General features: G+C 40.0%; 1 protein-coding gene across 1 annotated transcript in view; it reads left to right on the top strand.

Moving 5' to 3' along the window:
• ksr2.L (kinase suppressor of ras 2 L homeolog) overlaps positions 1–19,611 on the top strand; it is a 192,029-nt gene that overhangs the window by 160,184 nt on the left and 12,234 nt on the right. The window contains exon 16 of the mRNA XM_018263769.2: positions 5,590–5,723. Coding sequence (XP_018119258.1) covers positions 5,590–5,723 — 134 coding nt within the window. The remainder of the gene's footprint in view (positions 1–5,589; positions 5,724–19,611) is intronic.

Raw genomic sequence — 19,611 nt, 5'->3', positions numbered from 1 at the left:
ACATTTTTTGAAGAACAAGTAAAGGCTGGAAAGTATTACATTCTATTGACAGGCATACTTATAGTGTTGCCATTAGTCCTTTTCATTCCACTCCAAATTAAGTCCTTTTTTTTATTGCAAATGCTTAAGTGTAGGCTAAACCGTTCACTTCTGTGTAAAAGCTTCCCATTATTCATCACACTTTCTGCAAGACTAAGACTGTTGGTCATGCGCAGAACATTCCCTAACTAGCGCATAATAACTGGGAGAACGAGTTGTTGAGAAGATGTGTTTACCCTGCAAAGCACAGCTTTCATTTGGTGCGCACCAATCATAGTGGCCTACGAAGGTTGCCGTGGTTATACATCAATTTACCCTGGCCAAATGCACACCGATTGGCAAGTTCTTATTACACAGTTCTCTTGTGAGCCAATCGGTGCGTGTTTCAGAGCTGCTCCGGCTTCCATCCTGCTGTGTCTTGCCATTGCTGTCTATTCCTCTCTGCTGTTCTCCTCTTTACACTGGTACAGCTCGTTGATTACCTCACTTCAACTAAAATGAAGGCCGCAATCAAGAACTTATAGTGCTTAGCTGCAAAGGGCATTATGGAAGATACAAGGGTAATTTTACAAATAAAAATTGGTGATCAGGTACAGGTGGGGTGCTCTATAACCTTATGAGGAATTTACTTCCAGCCTTTCTTTGTCTTTTAATGATCACGGTATATGGGGTGTGTCTAAAAAAACCACAACTACAGGCATATTAAGATGTGGAGGTAACTTTAATTGTATTGTGATGGTATTGGGAGACAAGTTGTCTGTGCTGGACATGTGGGCCCACCAATTCTTTGCCCAGGACCCACCAAGGCCTTAAAACAGTCCTGTGTAAACATAGTCTAACTAAAAGTAATACTTGGCTCAACATTAGCGGTACATTTTGGTGTGGGATGAAGCAGTTTACATTTTTCTAAGTTAATAAATCTTCCCCAGTGTCTCTTGGAGGAGATTTTCCAATAGGGGATACTATAAATGTAATACCACACTTGTATATCTTTAAAGTGTAAGAAATGCCATGTTCAATATGTAAACTCAAGAACTGAATAAGGGAACATTTTGCATTATTTACTATTGTAAATGAGGACAAGGAAGACTCTTTTCCCAATGTGTAATTGGACCAGAAGGAAATTGCGGTGGGTGGGGTGGGGGTGGGGCGAGCACAGAAAAAGTAAATTCATTGCAAATACAGCTTGTTTATTGTGGTACCTTACACAATATGTTCCAAGTCCCCATGTGCCCTTCTTCGAAAAAAAAAGGGCACCTGCAATTTCCTTTTGGTCTGGTGTCCATGTGGAGTGCAACTCTACCAATAGGGGTTGATGCATAAAGTCTAGAAGGCTGTGCGCCGAGAACATAATCAAGTATCCCAATGTGTCATTGGGTTCATTGAGTTGAAATATATGTAAGAGTGCAGTTTGTAACACTGCACAGCAAAGTGACAGCAAACCTAACCAAGTGATTTTGCTAGTGATGGGCGAATTTATTTCGCCAGATGCGAATTAGAAACTAATTTGTGCGTTTTGATGCCGGCAAATAAATTTGCGAAGGCGCTGCAACAATTCAGACGCAGACAACAAGTGAACAGAGGCCCATTGACTTTAATGCTCGTCAAATGTCGATGGCGGCAATTTTGACACCCGCGAATTGATGCCGGCATCGAAAACGGGACAAATTCGCCCATCACTAGATTTTGCCAATTAGACAGGTTCCCTTACTGCTATTCTATACCATACAGAAGTATTTTGGATTTTTACACTTTGAACCACAATTCCTGAAGTTGTTTAAATATGGGATCCAGAAAAAAGCCAGCAGCACACCGAATCTAGTTGTAGTTGTGTAGCTTGATAAAGGGCCTGGTAGGCTCGAAACGTTGCCTTTTTGCATATGGGCTAAATACATTTTCATCTTTGAACACAACTACAACTAGATTCGGTGTGCTGCTGGCTTTTTTCTGGATATTGATTTGACCCAGTGACAGGAGTGGGTCTCACAGTACAGCACCTGACACTACAAAACTGTGATTTGGGGAGGTGAGCGCTCCACATAATTGAGCCTGTTTTTTTTTTAATAAATGTTTTTATTTATTTTCACAAAAGAAAGAAAAACAAAACAAAATTAAACAAAGTATATAAAGAATCTGTTCGGAATTTGGAAGACCAACAGGAAATGCCATAAATTACATAGCTTAACATATATAGAAATTGAACAAGATATTCACACGATTTTACCATGACTAACCAACGGCAGATTTAAAGGACGGAAGGACCATACCCAAAATAACATCCCTGTCGCTCATAGATTACTTGTGGACAGCAAACTATTGATATGGTGACTCCTGGGGGGTGATTGACGATTCCGTGACTGTGAACTATAAAGATTCTGTATATATTGAGTGGTGTCTTGTACAGCATTGTTGCTGAGTAACAGTTCTGTATCAAACCACGTGGTATGTCGAAATGCGTAAATAGTTAAATGTTTAGTATGAGTGGGGAGTGAGGATATGTATGTCATCCAGGTCAAAAAAAAAATTTCTGTGTATTCTTCTTTATTTGTAGTGGTTTCTAGCCAGTCCATGTGAAAGATATAGTGAAGCTTTTGTTTAACTAGCGAAAGTGGGGGTACCGATGGGGAAAGCCAATGATGAAGAATAGTTTTTCTAGATGCTGCCATTAGTCTTTCCGCTAGGCGGCTCTCAGATCGTGATAGTTTTAGTTGTGAAGGGGGAATCCCAAAAAGCACCCATAACAAAGAAAAGGGAGCCGTCTGTTGAGTTAAAGATCTCCAGTATCCCTGTACATTTTCCCAAAATTTCTGTATTACGGGGCAAAGCCAAATGCAGTGTACCAGGTCTGCTCGAGGCTGATGGCATCTCAGACAGTTGTCCCTGTCCAAGGTGCCAATATGATAGCGCCTGAGCGGTGTAAGATAGGAGTGATGTAAGATTAATTGAGCCTGTTTAAATATGGGATGTGAACTGTATGTTTGACTGGAGTTCTTTTTACCTATTATTAAGATCTGGGTGTTCTCCTTTTGCCTGGCTGCTTTATGTCTTTGAAATGTTTCTTCTTTCTTGAATAAAAGTGATATATTTCACATCAGCGTTTGGGAAAGTCTGGCTTTTTTTTTTCAAAAAACCAGTGATTACCATTTTTACAGAGCCCTTCCCCATTTTGTTTGTCTTACATTCACCTCTGTAAAGAGTCAGCCACAGATAAATATACTTACCATGAAATTAAGTTCATCCATCTCTCTCACTCATCTTTGCACTGATTGGAAAGTGTATCATGTACTGTAAGGTCTGCTAAAGATACAATTGCTATTTTTCTAGTCCGAGAAGGAGGCTGAGTTATGATCTTCTGTTCTCACAAACAGGGAAATGAGACAGCCATCTCAAAGATCATCACCCAAGTCAGTGGGGAAGGGGAATAGGTTAGGGAAGGAGATGTTATGTGTTTCAATCATTGATCACATGAAATAAATTACTTCAAGTGATAGAGCATTCATTCTCCCTGACCTTAGCAAAGCAGCTCTTCTGAGCGGGAAAAAGCAGTAGAGATACCAGTGCCTCCTGTGAAATAAAATCTGCTCTGATCAGTTTCGCTACTTTATACATTAAAATAAGTGGTCATTATAATTTCTTAAAAACAGTAAGTTAGTATCACATTCTATATGTGGAAGTTAATAGTGTTACCTTCTATTCTTGACTACCCTTTAAACTTCTCTCTTCTGTTATTAGGGACACTCGGGTGATATGCCTTGTTAAAAAGGGCAAGCAATTTTTAGTACATCAAATGATCTCTAAATGATTTAACCAACATAATTAAAAACAGAAATCATACTAACTGAAACAAGAAGGAAGGGTTATCTGGCTGTGAAATTCATGACTTTGAATTAAAACAGGGCTACCCCAGGCTCCTAAAACCATGAGCTTTACTGATAATTGCCCGGGTGAGACCCTTTTCTCAGGTGTGAACCCTCGCTTATAATGGAGGTCAGGGTGTAGTGCATCTAAATCTCTCAGGTTTGAGATACAAATAATGATGGACAGCAGTGGTTCTTAACCATGGACAGAGTGTAATGAGCTATCGCAGAAATGCAGGATAGCTGAACAAGGGTGGTAGTTAGAGATATACTCACAGCATAGTATTGGCCAGCATACATCCCTGCAGTGTTATCAATGGGAACAGCTTGCAAAGAGACACCCCCAGCTTTCGGGATCTGGTGTCAGTGGAACACAGGGATACTTTCCTAGTCCCTGAGTCTGTACCTATGTTTTCCAACTTCTGGGCAGTAGTGCACCTGGAAACCTAGTCCCAATAATTATCCTCTGTGGAGCTTCAGGCTGCTCAACCAAATAGTCCTAAACTTTCTGTCACTCCTAGAGCAACCTATTAAAGAGTATATCTTACCACTTACTATGTCTGACCTACCTAGGTTCTACAAGATCCTTCCTGCCTGCTCAGGTCAGGGCTGCTAAAAAATGGACCCAGGGCACATGCATGCTCATCTCAGTAAATTGCACCCTAGCAACCAGACACTTCTGAAATTCCAAACTGGAGAGCTGAATAATTAAAAAAACACAAAAAATAATTATTGAAAACAAATTGCACAATTGTCTCAGAATATCACTGCATGCAGCACATAAAAGGTATATTTAAATGTAAACTACCCCTTTAAAGGTTTGGTAGTAAGGATGATTAAAATGCCAGAACTGCCTTAGATCTCATTGTGGAGTTGTCAAGATAAGATAAGTATCAAAGGAAGTCAATTTTACTAGTTTACTAGTTTAAGCATTTTCATTTTTATGAAACTGGAACTCTTAAATGAAAAAAAATCCTTCAAAATTTCCAAGAATGAGGAGAGCACTCATAGATAGCAATTTATGCTGTGATGTGTTTATTCAGGCTTTACACGACATGTTTCGGATCCATGTTGATCCTTTATCAAGTGTAACTAATACAGAACAAATCAGGCTTATATAAGCCCTCCCAAAAAGTGATTAATTAGCCCACAGGCGTGTCATAAATTAGTACAAAACTAAAAGACGACATTTAACTAATGAAACCATATTTAACATCAAGTGACTGAAAAATCCGTATTGTCCATAACATAGTGCTTAATAGTTTTTCAGTATTCGGAAAGTGCTGTAAAACAACATATAAAAATATTAAAGTCTATTTAAAAATATGCCACATACAATTAAAATATTTTAAAACACCAAATCTTGACAGGATGCTTTCATTTTTTGTCTAGTGATTACTAGTAAGCTGATACTTTGCTTTCAAATTACATTGTATCTAAAATGTGCTGCAACATATATCGGGATAGCGGTGTACCCGTGGAGGATTGGATGCATTCTATTACTAAGCAGGCAGTGCGGGGAACGTTCCTAGAAAAAAAATCCTCTCAATCCTTAGACTGAGAATGAATCACATGTTAATTACTGTATATACTATATAGAATGTCAGAATGAGTATGTTTATATTGTGCTATCATCTTTTTTTTGACTGTCATAAAATATTATCCTGCCTGTCCTCCCCCTTATATCTTTCAGGGAATGGGATACCTGCATGCCAAGGGGATTCTGCACAAGGACCTCAAGTCAAAAAATGTTTTCTACGACAATGGCAAAGTGGTCATCACTGACTTTGGTCTCTTCAGTATATCTGGTGTGCTGCAGGCTGGAAGGTAAAGTATTGCAGGGTATTTATCAAAGAGTAAACTCTAACTTTCACCCTTCAATAATCATGTTCCTAAAATCCCATAGAAATTAATTGAGTGCAGCAGAATTTGATTCTGGACTGCGGTATAATAAATATGCCCCCCTGTGTCACTTGAAACTGTTTATCACCCAGTCTAAATGTCACTTTATTTTAATATGTAGTCTTATTTATATTATGATGTGTAATTAAAACCAAGAATTGAAAGTTGTTGTTGAAATCTAAGGACAGCAGGTCACCTCTTACCTATGGTTTAGTTCAGATGTTGACTTTTCAGTTGAAGAGTCATTTGTGCATATGCTGTTAACTGTGAATGTTTCCAGTGCCACAATAGTTAATTTATTATCTTAATTAAAAAATTCCAATATTGTAAAAATGAATGGTGAACTACGATAATTCATAGTAATGACCCGACTTTCTAGAATAATGAAGTGGATTTAGGGAACGTTTGCTCAGCAGGCATTATTCACACTGTAATTAAACCTGCTTTTTCAACAGAAGGTTAGAGGATCAGTATGAGAAAGTTCATAACATAACTGTATAATTGTCCAGGAGTATTATTTTGTGCTTTACAGCAGAAATTTGTCAACCACTGCCTCAATAAAATGTAAAAATGCTGATTGCTGTATACTCCCTGGTAAGTGCAAGTGATAAGACTTTTTAAATGAACCAGAACAGTATCAGCGGAAGATGGAATGCATTATAATGGTATTGGTGCTATACAACAATTACAGTAAATATGCACTTTTTGTGCTATAAACCCCTTTTTGGATACTATAACATTTATTATAGTTAGTTAATTCTTATATATGTTATAATTGGGATTTTCCTATTTTACCTAAAAGGTAGAAATAGCTTCTTTATCGATATAAATGTCTATGGTTAGTTGCTAATAATGCATCCAAGATGCTGTGAAAAGTTGCCCTTGATTTATTTTCAATAAAGTGGGAAATTTGATTGTTGTGGTTCTATGCCCCATAGCTGCGAGTATGCTAACAACTGTATAAGATTGCTTGTCAGTTTAACAATTCTGTGAATTTATGTATACTCTATATATTGGCTATTGTTGTTAAACCCTTATGATGCTACATATTAAAGCAAAAATCTGTCACACCTCCGTATTATTAAATAATGGTAGAAATAGCGATACTTTACACATTACAAATAATATAGATCTAATTATCTGCCGTGCAGCAATAGTGGTTGTAATTAAGGGATTATTGCTGCGGTGTTTCAGCATTTTAGAGGGAATGGCAAAAAGTAAGTGGGAAAAGAAATATGTAGGTAGTGATATGGGGGCTGGCCCGATACCCGTGAAACCCACGAGTTTACCCATGGGTCAGGTGGATTCGGGCCGACCTCAGCACACCCTTTGTGGTGATAACGTTGGATGCACGAGTGTTATGGAAATAAAGGAAATTTCAACACTTGAAAATCTGGTGTGCTGGTCCATTTTGAAGGTTACATATTACTTTGACAACAGCACCTACAGACAAAAACAATGGAAAGAGTGCAGGTACTGTCTGGACATTATATATATATATATATATATATATATATATATATATTCACACACACAGTATACATGTAACGCTAACTTGGGCTATACAGCCCAAACGGGGTTAATGTCCAGCTAGTGCTTAGAAAATGGGTTACATGCATGTGACTCAAACACCCCAGGCTAGGACCTTCGCTACATGGAAGGTGTGGTGTAGTGCAACTACAACTCCCATAGGCTACTGTGCTATAAAACAGGAAAATAATGGGCACCAGGAGGTTTTTTCAGTCAAACAAAATAAACTTTTATTTGTCAGAGACAAATGATTCACAGGGTACTTGCATTAGTACAGAGGCATTTGCAGAATATAAATGCACACCCCGCTAACACAGAGCTACAGAGGTAGAGGCAGGTACATTTTCCCGCGGATGTAGTCAAGGCAGTACCTCCAGCCAGAAATACCTCACACGTGGTCTGGATCTCACCCAGTGGAGTGGTCAGGGAGAAGAACCTAAAGCCTGACACCCTTTCCACTGTGTCCCTTCACTGAAGGCAAATCTTACAGCCTAGGTAAGCTTCTCCCTGCTATACCTCCTTGATGGAGCACAAAGCTGCTCTTTATATCTTCCCTCACTGTCTTACTCTCCTAGAGAGTCTATAACATTATATTCCTGCCACTCACTAGCCTCATTCACTGGGTCCCTGCTCCCCGACTTATCTCTCTAGAGGTACTGGTCCCTCTAGAGCACATGGCTTTTCTGGGCCTTTCTGTACCAAGGCTCCCCTGGGCACACCCAGCTGGATCAGCATCCAGAAGCCAAAGAGGACGATCCACCCCTTCTCACTCACTATACCAGAGTGTGACAGAATGTGGTCACAGCGCCTCGTGGCCAATAATATACCTATGCAAATTACATCTAGCTATATGGGCATCTGCCCAGCAACTAGGGAGATCAGAAAGTGTAGGGAATTAAAGCCCTAGGGACACATTAACTCTATGGGCCTATATATATATATATATATATAGGCCCATATATATATCTGTCTGTTAGTTATGAACAAATCATCAGTTCCACCTAAGCTAATTAGTTGTGGTTTAATCACTCTCAGTTTAATAATTCATATTCCAGCATTGTCTTCATTTGTATGCAGTTTCTTTTCTACTAAGTTCATCTTAGCATTGCAGTGCCCTTTGTCATATCCTTTCATTTCATTGCCTCAATTTTATTATAATTGCTGTGAATAGCTCTGTATACATCTCCTCTTCTATTCTCTCTAACTATCTTCTTTGCTTGAATGCATCCCTGTCATTTATATAATATATAGTTCCAGCATCCTCCATGCATCTATTGAAACTATGATCTTATGGAGTCAAATCCCACCTATGTTAACCCTCCCTTCCTGTCAGTTTCCATCATTCTCCTATATGCAGTAAGCAATAGGGATGTCGCGGACTGTTCGCCCGCGAACTAATTCGCGCGAACATCGGCTGTTCGCGTCCGCCGAATGTTCGCGAACGTCGCGCGACGTTCGCCAATTTGGGTTCGCCTTAGCTGGCGCTTATTTTTGACCTCTCACCCCAGACCAGCAGATACATGGCAGCCAATCAGGAAGCTCTCCCTCCTGGACCACCCCCACACCCCCTGGACCACTCCCCTTCCATATATAAACTGAAGCCCTGCAGCGTTTTTTCATTCTGCCTGTGTGTGCTTGGAAGAGCTAGTGTAGGGAGAGAGCTGTTTAGTGATTTGAGGGACAGTTGATAGTAACTTTGCTGGCTAGTAATCTACTTGATACTGCTCTGTATTGTAGGGACAGAACTCTGCAGGGATTTGAGGGACAGTGAGTTTAGGTTAGTTAGCATTGCTGACTAGTAATCTACCTTCTACTGCAGTGCTCTGTATGTAGCTGCTGTGGGCACTGCTTCTGATCTCATCTGCTGACTGCTGTAATAACCCAATAGTCCTTTTAAGGACTGCTTTTATTTTCTTTTTTGTTTTTTTTACTTTGCTACTGTAAGAGCCCAGTGCTATTAGTCTAGCTGTGTTGGGGAGTGGGACTGGTGTGCTGCTCCTCCTAGTAGTTCACCACTACCAGCACCAACCAGAGTCAAAATTGTTACAAAGTATCTTATTTGCACCTGTTAGCTGTTCTGAGCTCTCTGACAAAAGCTAATTAAGTTAGAAACTGTTTTTTTTCTGGCTGTTCAGTGCAGAGAAAATAGGGACTGGTGTGCTGCTCCTCCTAGTAGTTCACCACCACCAGCACCAACCAGAGTCAAAATTGTTACAAAGTATCTTATTTGCACCTGTTAGCTGTTCTGAGCTCTCTGCCAAAAGCTAATTAAGTTAGAAACTGTTTTTTTTCTGGCTGTTCAGTTCAGAGAAAAGAGGGACTGGTGTGCTGCTCCTCCTAGTAGTTCACCACTACCAGCACCAACCAGAGTCAAAATTGTTACAAAGTATCTTATTTGCACCTGTTAGCTGTTCTGAGCTCTCTGCCAAAAGCCAATTAAGTTAGAAACTGTTTTTCTTCTGGCTGTTCAGTGCAGAGAAAAGAGGGACTTTCCAGTACAAAAGAGGGACAGGGGGTTGAGTGGTCAAAAGAGGGACAGTTGGGAGGTATGCAAGTGCCACCTAGCTGTGTGAGCTTTTTCACATTCTGTCTAAATAACAATAATAATTCCGTGTCCGTAAACATCACCTGAGTGATGTTTTTACAGCAGCAATAATATATTCCGTATCCACTACTGTATACGTTGCCCTTGCAGGCATTGTTTGCCCAGTCTTTAACCAAGTGCCACCTAGCTGTGTGAGCTTTTTCACATTCCGTGTCCAGAAACATCACCTGAGTGACGTAGTGTGATTTCTGCCCTTTACAGCACAAAACGCAGCGCTGTGTCAACAATGTATTTTTCAGATACATTTTTGCCCTTGATCCCCCTCTGGCATGCCACTGTCCAGGTCGTTGCACCCTTTAAACAACTTTAAAATCATTTTTCTGGCCAGAAATGTCTTTTCTAGCTTTTAAAATTCACATTTTTGGACGCAAGTTCGCGAATATGTTCGCGAACATTTTTTCCGCCGTTCGCTACATCCCTACTAAGCAATTTCATCACACTTACATGCACATTTTTGTTCAAAATATATATCTGTACGCAACCATTTTTAGCTAAGAGTATGCAAGTGCAGTGAGCAAAGTACAATTTTGAGCACAGTCTACATTTTTTTACCTAAAAATGCAGCATTTGCTCCTAGAATTCCAGCATCATTGGGGGTGCAAAGGGGCATTGAGTTGCATGTGCACTTTGTCACAAATCAGGCGCAGTTGTGCCAAATAAAGTCTGTCTGCCATAATTTCTGGTGTTTGCCATGCAATGCTTGCACCCTATACTTTTGCAATTGATGTGTGCCTCTGTACCAACCCTGAGCTACTGTCTGGCAAGGAGGTGGTGGTAAGGAATATAGGATGGGCACTAAGGCCTTAATTAATGTGCAATTTCAATATATCTTGGTAGACTAGGTCAATTTACCAATGTTTTGTTTGCCCTAAATTGAATTTGCTGTAGGTAGTGATGGGCGAATTTGCGTCGTTTCGCCGGAAAAATTGCGAATTTCCATCGAAACGGCAAAAAATTCACGAAATGTTTTTTTAGACGCCGGTGAAATTGTTTTTTGACGCCGGCGAATTTTCACGGGCGTTTCGCAAATTTATTTGCTGGCGGCGAATCACGCAAATTCGCTGCGAATTCGCGCCTGGCAAATAAATTCGCCCATCACTAGCTGTAGGGCTCAGTGACATCTATTTATGCCACTGCCCCAGAAGCTACTACTTTAGTAAAAGAAAAGTGGCACATACATATTCCAAATGTATTTGTTTACAGTATTACCAATAGATGCCTATTACATTTAATGGAATCCTGAATTTAGTACAAATGCTTGCTGTGAATAGGTCACAGTTTAATGCAGTTTTAAAAATGTGTTGTAGAATTCATCTACCTTTATTTATTTTTGGTGATTGGTTGTTGCCTTTGTTCTGCTTGGTTGAAGCCACAGTTAATCTAGAGGGCTCATTTACAAATGCAAGCACACGTGACACAAATGGCATCTATTATGGCATGGGATATATATATATATATATATATATATATATACATACATACATATATTCGGTGCGTCTATTGTATGCGCAGGAACAATATGTGAAGGGTACCCTGATAGTACAACCTTGTCAATGTAGGTGTTAATTTCACTAATCATCATTTAACCAGTATTTGTTAAACTCTGTCCTGCTGATGAAAGCAATTGCAGGGCTTGCTTTAACCCCCTTTTTAATTTGTTTTCCATGTTTTGTCCATTGTTTAGCTAAAATATTCAAAATTCTAGATACATTTAAGGCAGCATGATCACGAAGATACACAAAATACCATATGGTACAAGTGTTAATATATCATGGGTCCTTAATAGGTTTGTGATAGAGTATAATATTCAGGGGTATAATAATGGTGGGAACATAATATCTAAAAATTCTGGGGGGCGTGGCCTGGATGGTGGAGTGAGCAGCAGCACATAGAGCTCCCTCTAACCTGACCCTGCAATTAGCCTGAATACAAGAATAACGGCCTGAAAAATGAAGACATACCAAAAGGGTTCAACACAGGGGTTGCCACAGAGGCACCTGATGACCCAAAAGGAAAAGAAATAGACAAATTCTTCAACAAATCTTCTTCCTCGCCAGCACATGATAGTGATTCCAACATGGCCGACGAAGACCATGTTGGAGACTACATAAGAGGGTTGCAACCTTCCTTCCCTCCGATGTTACACGCGCCACTTCCACCAGACATATCTGCTTTAATTGCGGCTCTGCCACAGAAAGCGGATTTAACTCACCTACTGGATGATATTAAGGAGGCGCAGAAGAGAGAAACCGCCAAGATTAAACAGGACCTAGCGGCCATGTCTACAAGGATCAGCGCGCTTGAGAACACACAAGAAGGCCTTGCCATATCGGTTAAGCACAACGCAGTAAGCGTAATAATCTGAGAATAAGAGGAGTCCCGGAGGAAATACCCAAACGGCGCTACAATAAACACTCACTGATCTCTTCAACAAGCTATTGGGGCAGGAGAAGAATACGGAGATCCCCATAGACAGATCGCAGGTACCAGAGCTGGGAGACCGCGGGATATACTATGCTGTCTCCATTACTTCACCACGAAAGAGCAGATCTTGCGTAAGGCCAGAGACATTAAGACAGTAAAACTGGTAGAAGACACCATCGAACTCTACCAGGACCTGGCCCACTCCACAGTGTTCCAATGATGCCTGCCTCGGGAATTTACCACACTCTTGAAAACAAGCAATATTAGCTACAAGTGGGGATTTCCATTTGCCCTGCTTGCTAATAAAAATGGGAAAACCTACGCTCTCAAGGAGCCCACAGACGCACCAATCTTCTTTAAAAACCAGGGCCTACCCTGCCCAAGAGTGGAGTAGATTTGTGTACGCAGATGACAATGCACCACACGACCGGGCAAAAACCTTGGACACGTTTGTTACTACCTGTTTAATATCACCCCGCATATTCCACACAACACATGACCACATTGGCATTTTAGCAGACACCCAGTTACCTGTTACCGTACTACCATGACACGCCAATGCTTAGGGCATTGGGCACACTCCCTGTAAGAGGGCCGTTACCACACTCAAGTCTTTCTGCTCTGTGACATCTGACTTTGGATTTAACGATCAACCTCTGTAATGGCCCCGGTGAGGGGCCTAATAAAGCGGGCATAACGAGAATATGACAGGGACTTGGATTATGACTATACTCCCACATGTTTTTGCCCAAGGCCTCTTAGACACACCATGACTGGAGGGGTGTGGGGCAGTAGGAGCTATGCCCCTTCCATACAAGCTGGGAATCCCCGAATATCAAAACATTGCTGAGATATACACTAGGCACTATCGGGAACATTGTTTTTGAAAAATAACATAAGAAACCTTAGAAACAAACGTGAATCGGTTTTTATAGATAGTAATAGCATGAGATGATTGACTAAGGTAACCTCCCCTTATCATTGTTATACTCAGCATTTAGTATGCAGTTACCTTCACTCTTTCTCTCACGGTCTTATTATGCCTCAGAATCTGATATATAACTCATGTAATGATGTGATGAAGGTACATTATACTTTCCTAGGTCACAGTCAAGACAAATGACTCCTTTTTCGCATGCCTTCCCAAGGTTCCCCCTACTCAGTCTAGAATCCATGCATTCCCTCACAACACATCCAACTGCAAGGAGTTGCATATTACCTAACCTTAATGTTAGGAAGGCTCCACGACTTGCTTTTTGCACTTACGGCTTGCTCCTTATAATTCCCTGCTTAGCCTCTACAACTTAAGACTACTCTGAGAGGCTCTGAATGCACCACATGATACAAAATAGCCTCATGGATTTTCACCAGCCAAATACGTTAAGGCATCACCCACCTTGGCCCTTACTTCAAGGGGGTTCGGGAAGCGGTACCTCCCTGCCAAGATGAGAGAACTCACCATCTATACCCATCCTCCATACCTGCGCTAATATAGTTATATACTCAGGGAATGCTTTAAGCTTCACTTGGGCAGAAACGCTTCTCAACTCTCCCCCCTTTCTAACTCCAGTGAAAGGAAGGGAATACTTTTACTATTTTTTTTCCTACCAACTCTACCACTCTTGGGGGCAAATTCACTAAGATTCGTAGTTGCGCCAGTGTCCGCTTTGCCGCACTTCGCCAGGCGAATTTTTGCCAGCGCTACCCAAATTCACTAAAATCCGAAGTTGCTCTCAGGGGAAAGAAAGGTTGTGAAGTTGCACTAGCATTAATTCGCCAGGCAAAGAGAAGTTACGCTAGCGATGCTTAATTTGCATATGGCACCAAATTGAATTTACAATGGAAGTATACGTAGCAGCACTACACAAGCCTGGGAAACCTTCAAAACATCAAATAAAATTTTTATTTTGCCCTACACATGTGCCCACTGTATAGTTAAGGTGCCATGAGTTAGGAAATGTGGGGGGAAAGGAGGGTAGCCCCAAAAATTTTTCGATCGTTTTCAGCCTATCACCCATAGAAAAAGAAAAAACGCCAACATTTTTTGGGACTTAGAAAAAATTTCAATTTTTTTTGAAGCAATTCCTATCTACTCTATTGCACTTCGCCTGGTCTGAGGTGGTGAAGGAAGTCTAGCGTAAAAGGTAGCATTCAGAAAAATGCACGCGTCAGTGAATTTGCATAGTTACGTCCATTGCTCATTTAATAGCATTTGCACAGGCAAAACTTTTGATAATTCGTCATTAGCAGCACATATCACATTACTTTTGAAACAGGGCAAAGATACAATAGACCCAGGTAATTACCGGCCCATCTCGCTGATAAATACAGATATACCGGTAAAACTGCTGGCCAAGATTCTATCTCATAGAATACAAAGATTTCTCCCTAATCTTATACACCCAGAACAGGTGGGATTCATCCCAGGTTGAGAAGGCAGAGACAATACGAACAAACTAGTCAACCTGCATTTTTAGGCCAAAAAACACAAAATTGAAACCATGTTATTATCTACCGATGCAGAAAAGGCGTTTGATCTGGTCAATTGGACATTCATGTTTGCAGCACCTGGGGCTAGGTCCAAATATGTTAATGTGGTATTGTCACTATATAACTACCCCTTGGCCCAGTTAAAAATAAATGGAAATCTATCCGACTCTTTCGAACGGTACACGACAGGGATGCCCCTTATCCCCTACTTTATTCATACTTGCCCTAGAACTCTTGTTAAATCACATGAGATTACACCCTCATATAACAGGTATCCCAGTGCATAATACACAACATAAAATAGCCGCATATGCGGATGATTTACTGTTTTTCCTCACCAGCCCCATTACGTCCATCCCAGCACTCAATCAAGTATTACACACATATGGTAATATTAGTAATTTTAAGATAAATTTCTCTAAGTCAATGGCATTATGTCTCCATTCCAGAAACCACGGTTTGTGCTCTATCCACCGGATTCCCCTATAAATGGGCCCCACGAACATTTACTTACCTAGGCCTCCTGATTACCAAGGACGTTTCGAATTGGGCTGAACTTAACCTGAAACAGGTCATATCGAAAATTAAGAAAGACCTTAACGCTTGGAGGGATAAACCTATATCGTGGTTGGCGAGGATGAATGTGGTAAAAATGAACATAATGCCCCGAATCCTATATATTTTCCAAACCCTCCCATTACAGCTAGGAGACCCACAATTGAACCAACTTCAAAGCTTGATAAAAAATTTTATAAGAGAAAAAAACAAGAATTAGTCATAAAACACTGACTAAAACTAAAAGACAAGGAGGGGTAGCGCTGCCTGATTGCCGGGCGTATTATTACGCATCAGTTCTGTTAAGAATAATAGATTGGTCCCACTATGTGAATATTAAGATCTGGATAGAAATAGAACAACAGTTCACGTACTCCTACCTCTTGCATGTACCCTGGATAGACAAATTATATAGAAGACTGAAGCATCCCGACCACCCTCTCCTCTCTAACACCTTGTCTGTATGGGATAAATGCCACACAAAATATTCACTCACATCATACCCATCACCTCTCTTACCCCTGATCAATAATCCGGCTTTTCCTCCTGGATTACAACCCAACAGTTTTCAGGACTGGCTGATAGATGGGAACCTCCAACTTATTCACTTCATGGAAAACAAAGCACTCCTTCCCAATGAAAAACTGCAAAACTTGACACACTTCAAACAGACCACCGCAAAGTTGCACAAATCTCCCACTACTTTCATAGTCTGGGAGGCTCACAGACATTAGGCCGCGACCTCTTAAAATTTGAATTGGCTTGCACAAGACCCACCAGGACATGTAATTACTCTCCTCTATAAACTACTACAATTGGCGACCAAATGGGAATCAGTCTCCTTTATCAATAGATGTTCCCGAGATCTCAATTTTCAGATAGAGGAGGTACAGATTGAAAATATTCTCACTAAATTACTCAAAAGCTCCAAATGTTGCCAAATACAAGAACTAAACGATAAGATAGTCACGAGATGGTACTACATGCCTTCTAAATTACAACATATATACAAAACTTCAAATGGCATTTGCTGGCATTGTACTAGAGAAACAGGCACCTAATACCATATTTTCTGGAGCTGCGACCTTCTGAGACCTTTTTGGGAAGAGGTATGCTCAATGTCTGGTCAAATCCTAGGGGATACTATTCCAGCAGATCCTTCACAAATATTGTTATCCCATAATACACAGTCCGTGGCAGTCTTTAACTCAGGCCTAGAGCCCCAACTGCTTAATGCAGCAAAGCTTTTAGTACCACTACAATGGAAGACTACATATGTCCCAAATATGAAAGATTGGTTTAATAAAATTGCAGAAATCTGCAGAATCAAGGAAATGTCATCTTCTCCCCCAGATCAAGTTGCAACATTCTCTGCTATCTAGATAAGATGGTTTCTGTTCAAAGAAACTGACTCCTACAAAGCTTAACAATGACGAGGTGTGGATCCACCAACACCTCGCTGCACCCTCCTCTTACCTTTCTATTCTAACCCCTTTCCCTATTCACACTATTACTGTGATTCCTATACTACATGACCTTTTCTATAAAGGTGCATAATAAATCTTGGCTGCTATGATGTGAAATATGGTTAACCTGTAAATATAAGTTTGTTAGTTGGCAAACACTAGTAACAGACGAACCTGTACGAAACACTGAAGATGTTTGCTCAACTGTAACTGATCTTTGTTAAACAGAATTGTTAATGCATTTAAGGCTCTGTTTTGCTGGAAATTTACAATAAAGCTTTTTGAAAATAAAAAAATAAAATAAAAAAAAATCTAAAAATTCTGTTCTGCCAAATATGTGAAGTCTTTTGGATTATTTCAGTGGGTTATAAAGAGGATCATTATGCAGTACAGCATGTAGGAAGCAGAATACTGTGACTACACAGGGGTATATTTGAATGAACAGAGATGAAAGTAAAGAGCTCTGATAAGTTATGACCTTGTTCCCTTCACCAAGGAATTTTATAGTTTTTAATCTATTATGGAGGGGCAACCATATATGCTATTAATGATACAGTCCTGTTGTATTGCCTTTAAGTGGCTTATGGATATGAATTGATATAAACTGGTTATTATGACAAGGCTTTAATCAGCCTGGAAGGGTGGGGCAAAAAAACATTATAGAAATAAAATGAGTTGTGGATATGTATTGGTAAAAACAAGCACACCCCCAAACATCATTAAAATGCTACATTGCTAAAGCAAGCATATAGTCTTTCTGTGTGTTGTAGAAGAAATGTATTGAGGATACTACATATATGGGATCTGTTATCCAGAAATTCATTATCCAGAAAGCTCTGAATCATGTGAAGGCTGTCTCCCATAGACTCCATTTTCTCCAAATAAGCCACATTTTTAAAAAATGATTTTCAAACTAAAATATAATGAATCCTTATTGGAGGCAAAACAAGCCTATTGGGTTTATTTAATATTTACATTGTTTTTAGTAGACTTAGGGGCCCATTTATTAATCCTTGATTTTTTTCTGGTCGAGGTTTTTAGGGGGAAAACTCAAATTTTTTTGTGGAATTATATACCTCAAATTTGTAGAGATTTATCATACCCCAAAGCTGCTAAAAATTAGAATCTGAAAATATGCCCCTGAAGTTGTTGGCATCATGATCTGCGCTGGATAATACGAAAATTTCTGGGTTTCAGCCAATAATCCGAAAAAGTTGAGTTTTCGCATGGAAAACGCGATAAAATCTAGTTTCTGGAGCGTCAATGGGATGATTCGAATTGATGCTTGATTTTGTTGCTCCGATTTTTTGGGGAAATATTATTGATAAATTAGTTAAAAACCGGGGAAGGGAGTTTGGTCGGATTTGTTTTTATTAAAAAAATGTGATTAATTCGAGTTTTATAAAACGTGCCCCTTAAAGGAGAAGGAAAGGTTAAAAGTAAGTAAGCTTTATCTGAAAGGTCTACATAAATACACCAGTAAACCATAAAAGTAATGCTGCTCTGAGTCCTCTGTCAAAAGAAACACAGCATTTCTTTCCTTCTATTGTGTACACATGGGCTTCTGTATCAGACTTCCTGTTTTCAGCTTGAACCTCCAGGGCTAGGGCTTGAGCATGCTCAGTTTGCTCCTCTCCACCGCCCTCCTCCCCTCACTGCTGTAATCTGAGCCCAGAGCTATGAGTGAGCAGGGAGAAACTCAGGCAGGAAGTGATGTCACACCAAGCCAATATGGCAGCTGCTATCCTAAACAAACAGAGACAATGTCTAGAGATGTTTACTCAGGTATGGTAAAGCATTCTACAGAATAAATAGTGTTATAGCTTGCACTATTGTGACTAATCTATTGGCAATAAACGGCTTTGGTAGCTTTCCTTCTCCTTTAAAGTATGAAGATCCAAATTACAGGAAGATCCATTATCAGGAAAACCTCAGGTCCTGTAAAACAGGTCCCATACCTGTACTTGAAATATTATTGAAAAGTCCTGTTGTCTTTGATATTTGATGATACTGTGCCAATATTCAAACATTTACAATGTGTGAGAAGAATTTAAATGCATTAACCAGGGTAATAAAGCAATCCAAAGCTACTGGGTCATTTTACCCCAGGGGTAACATTCCATCAGCAACAAATCAGCATTTAGGTGATTTGTATCATTACAAATATTAGATTAAAAAAGCACATCCATGTAATTTTAAAATGGAAACTGAGCAGATTCCCCTGCTGTGCCTTGCCATACACAATGATTATGGATGGATAACAGCTATTTGCTGCAGATGTTTTTAAGAAAGATGCCAAACTCTCCAGCCTCCTCTGCCCTCAGACCATGAAACAATAAAGCCGGGTGTTTAACGATAACCTTGAAGCATGTAATTAGATGTTTTTTGTTGCTGTTCAAACTAATGTTTAATGCATCTCAAGCCTTTCAAACTGCAGCGAGGCAATGAGCATCCTTACAGCACCCTGCACCAGGTGTCCTCATTTCCTGACTATGCAGCTCATCTGACAGATCATAAGAAAAATAAATTGCTCCACATCATATTTTTGCTGTGTTTTAATTACAAGATGTGGTACAATTAAATGATCTACATAAAAGGCACAGACCAAAGCATCCCCCACTCAATAGCATATTAAGTTTATAGCCTGTCTGAAGTACCGTACTTTTTCTTTGCTTACTTCATACTTCAGAAAGCGTTCTTTAGTTACCTGTAGAGAGTGGATGGCAAGCTGGCACTGGCAATA

This window comes from Xenopus laevis, chromosome 1L, assembly GCF_017654675.1.
Source record: "Xenopus laevis strain J_2021 chromosome 1L, Xenopus_laevis_v10.1, whole genome shotgun sequence".
In the NCBI taxonomy this organism is placed as follows: domain Eukaryota; kingdom Metazoa; phylum Chordata; class Amphibia; order Anura; family Pipidae; genus Xenopus; species Xenopus laevis.
Note: the sequence above shows the minus strand (reverse complement) of the source record. Positions and strands in the feature narration are given on the sequence as shown.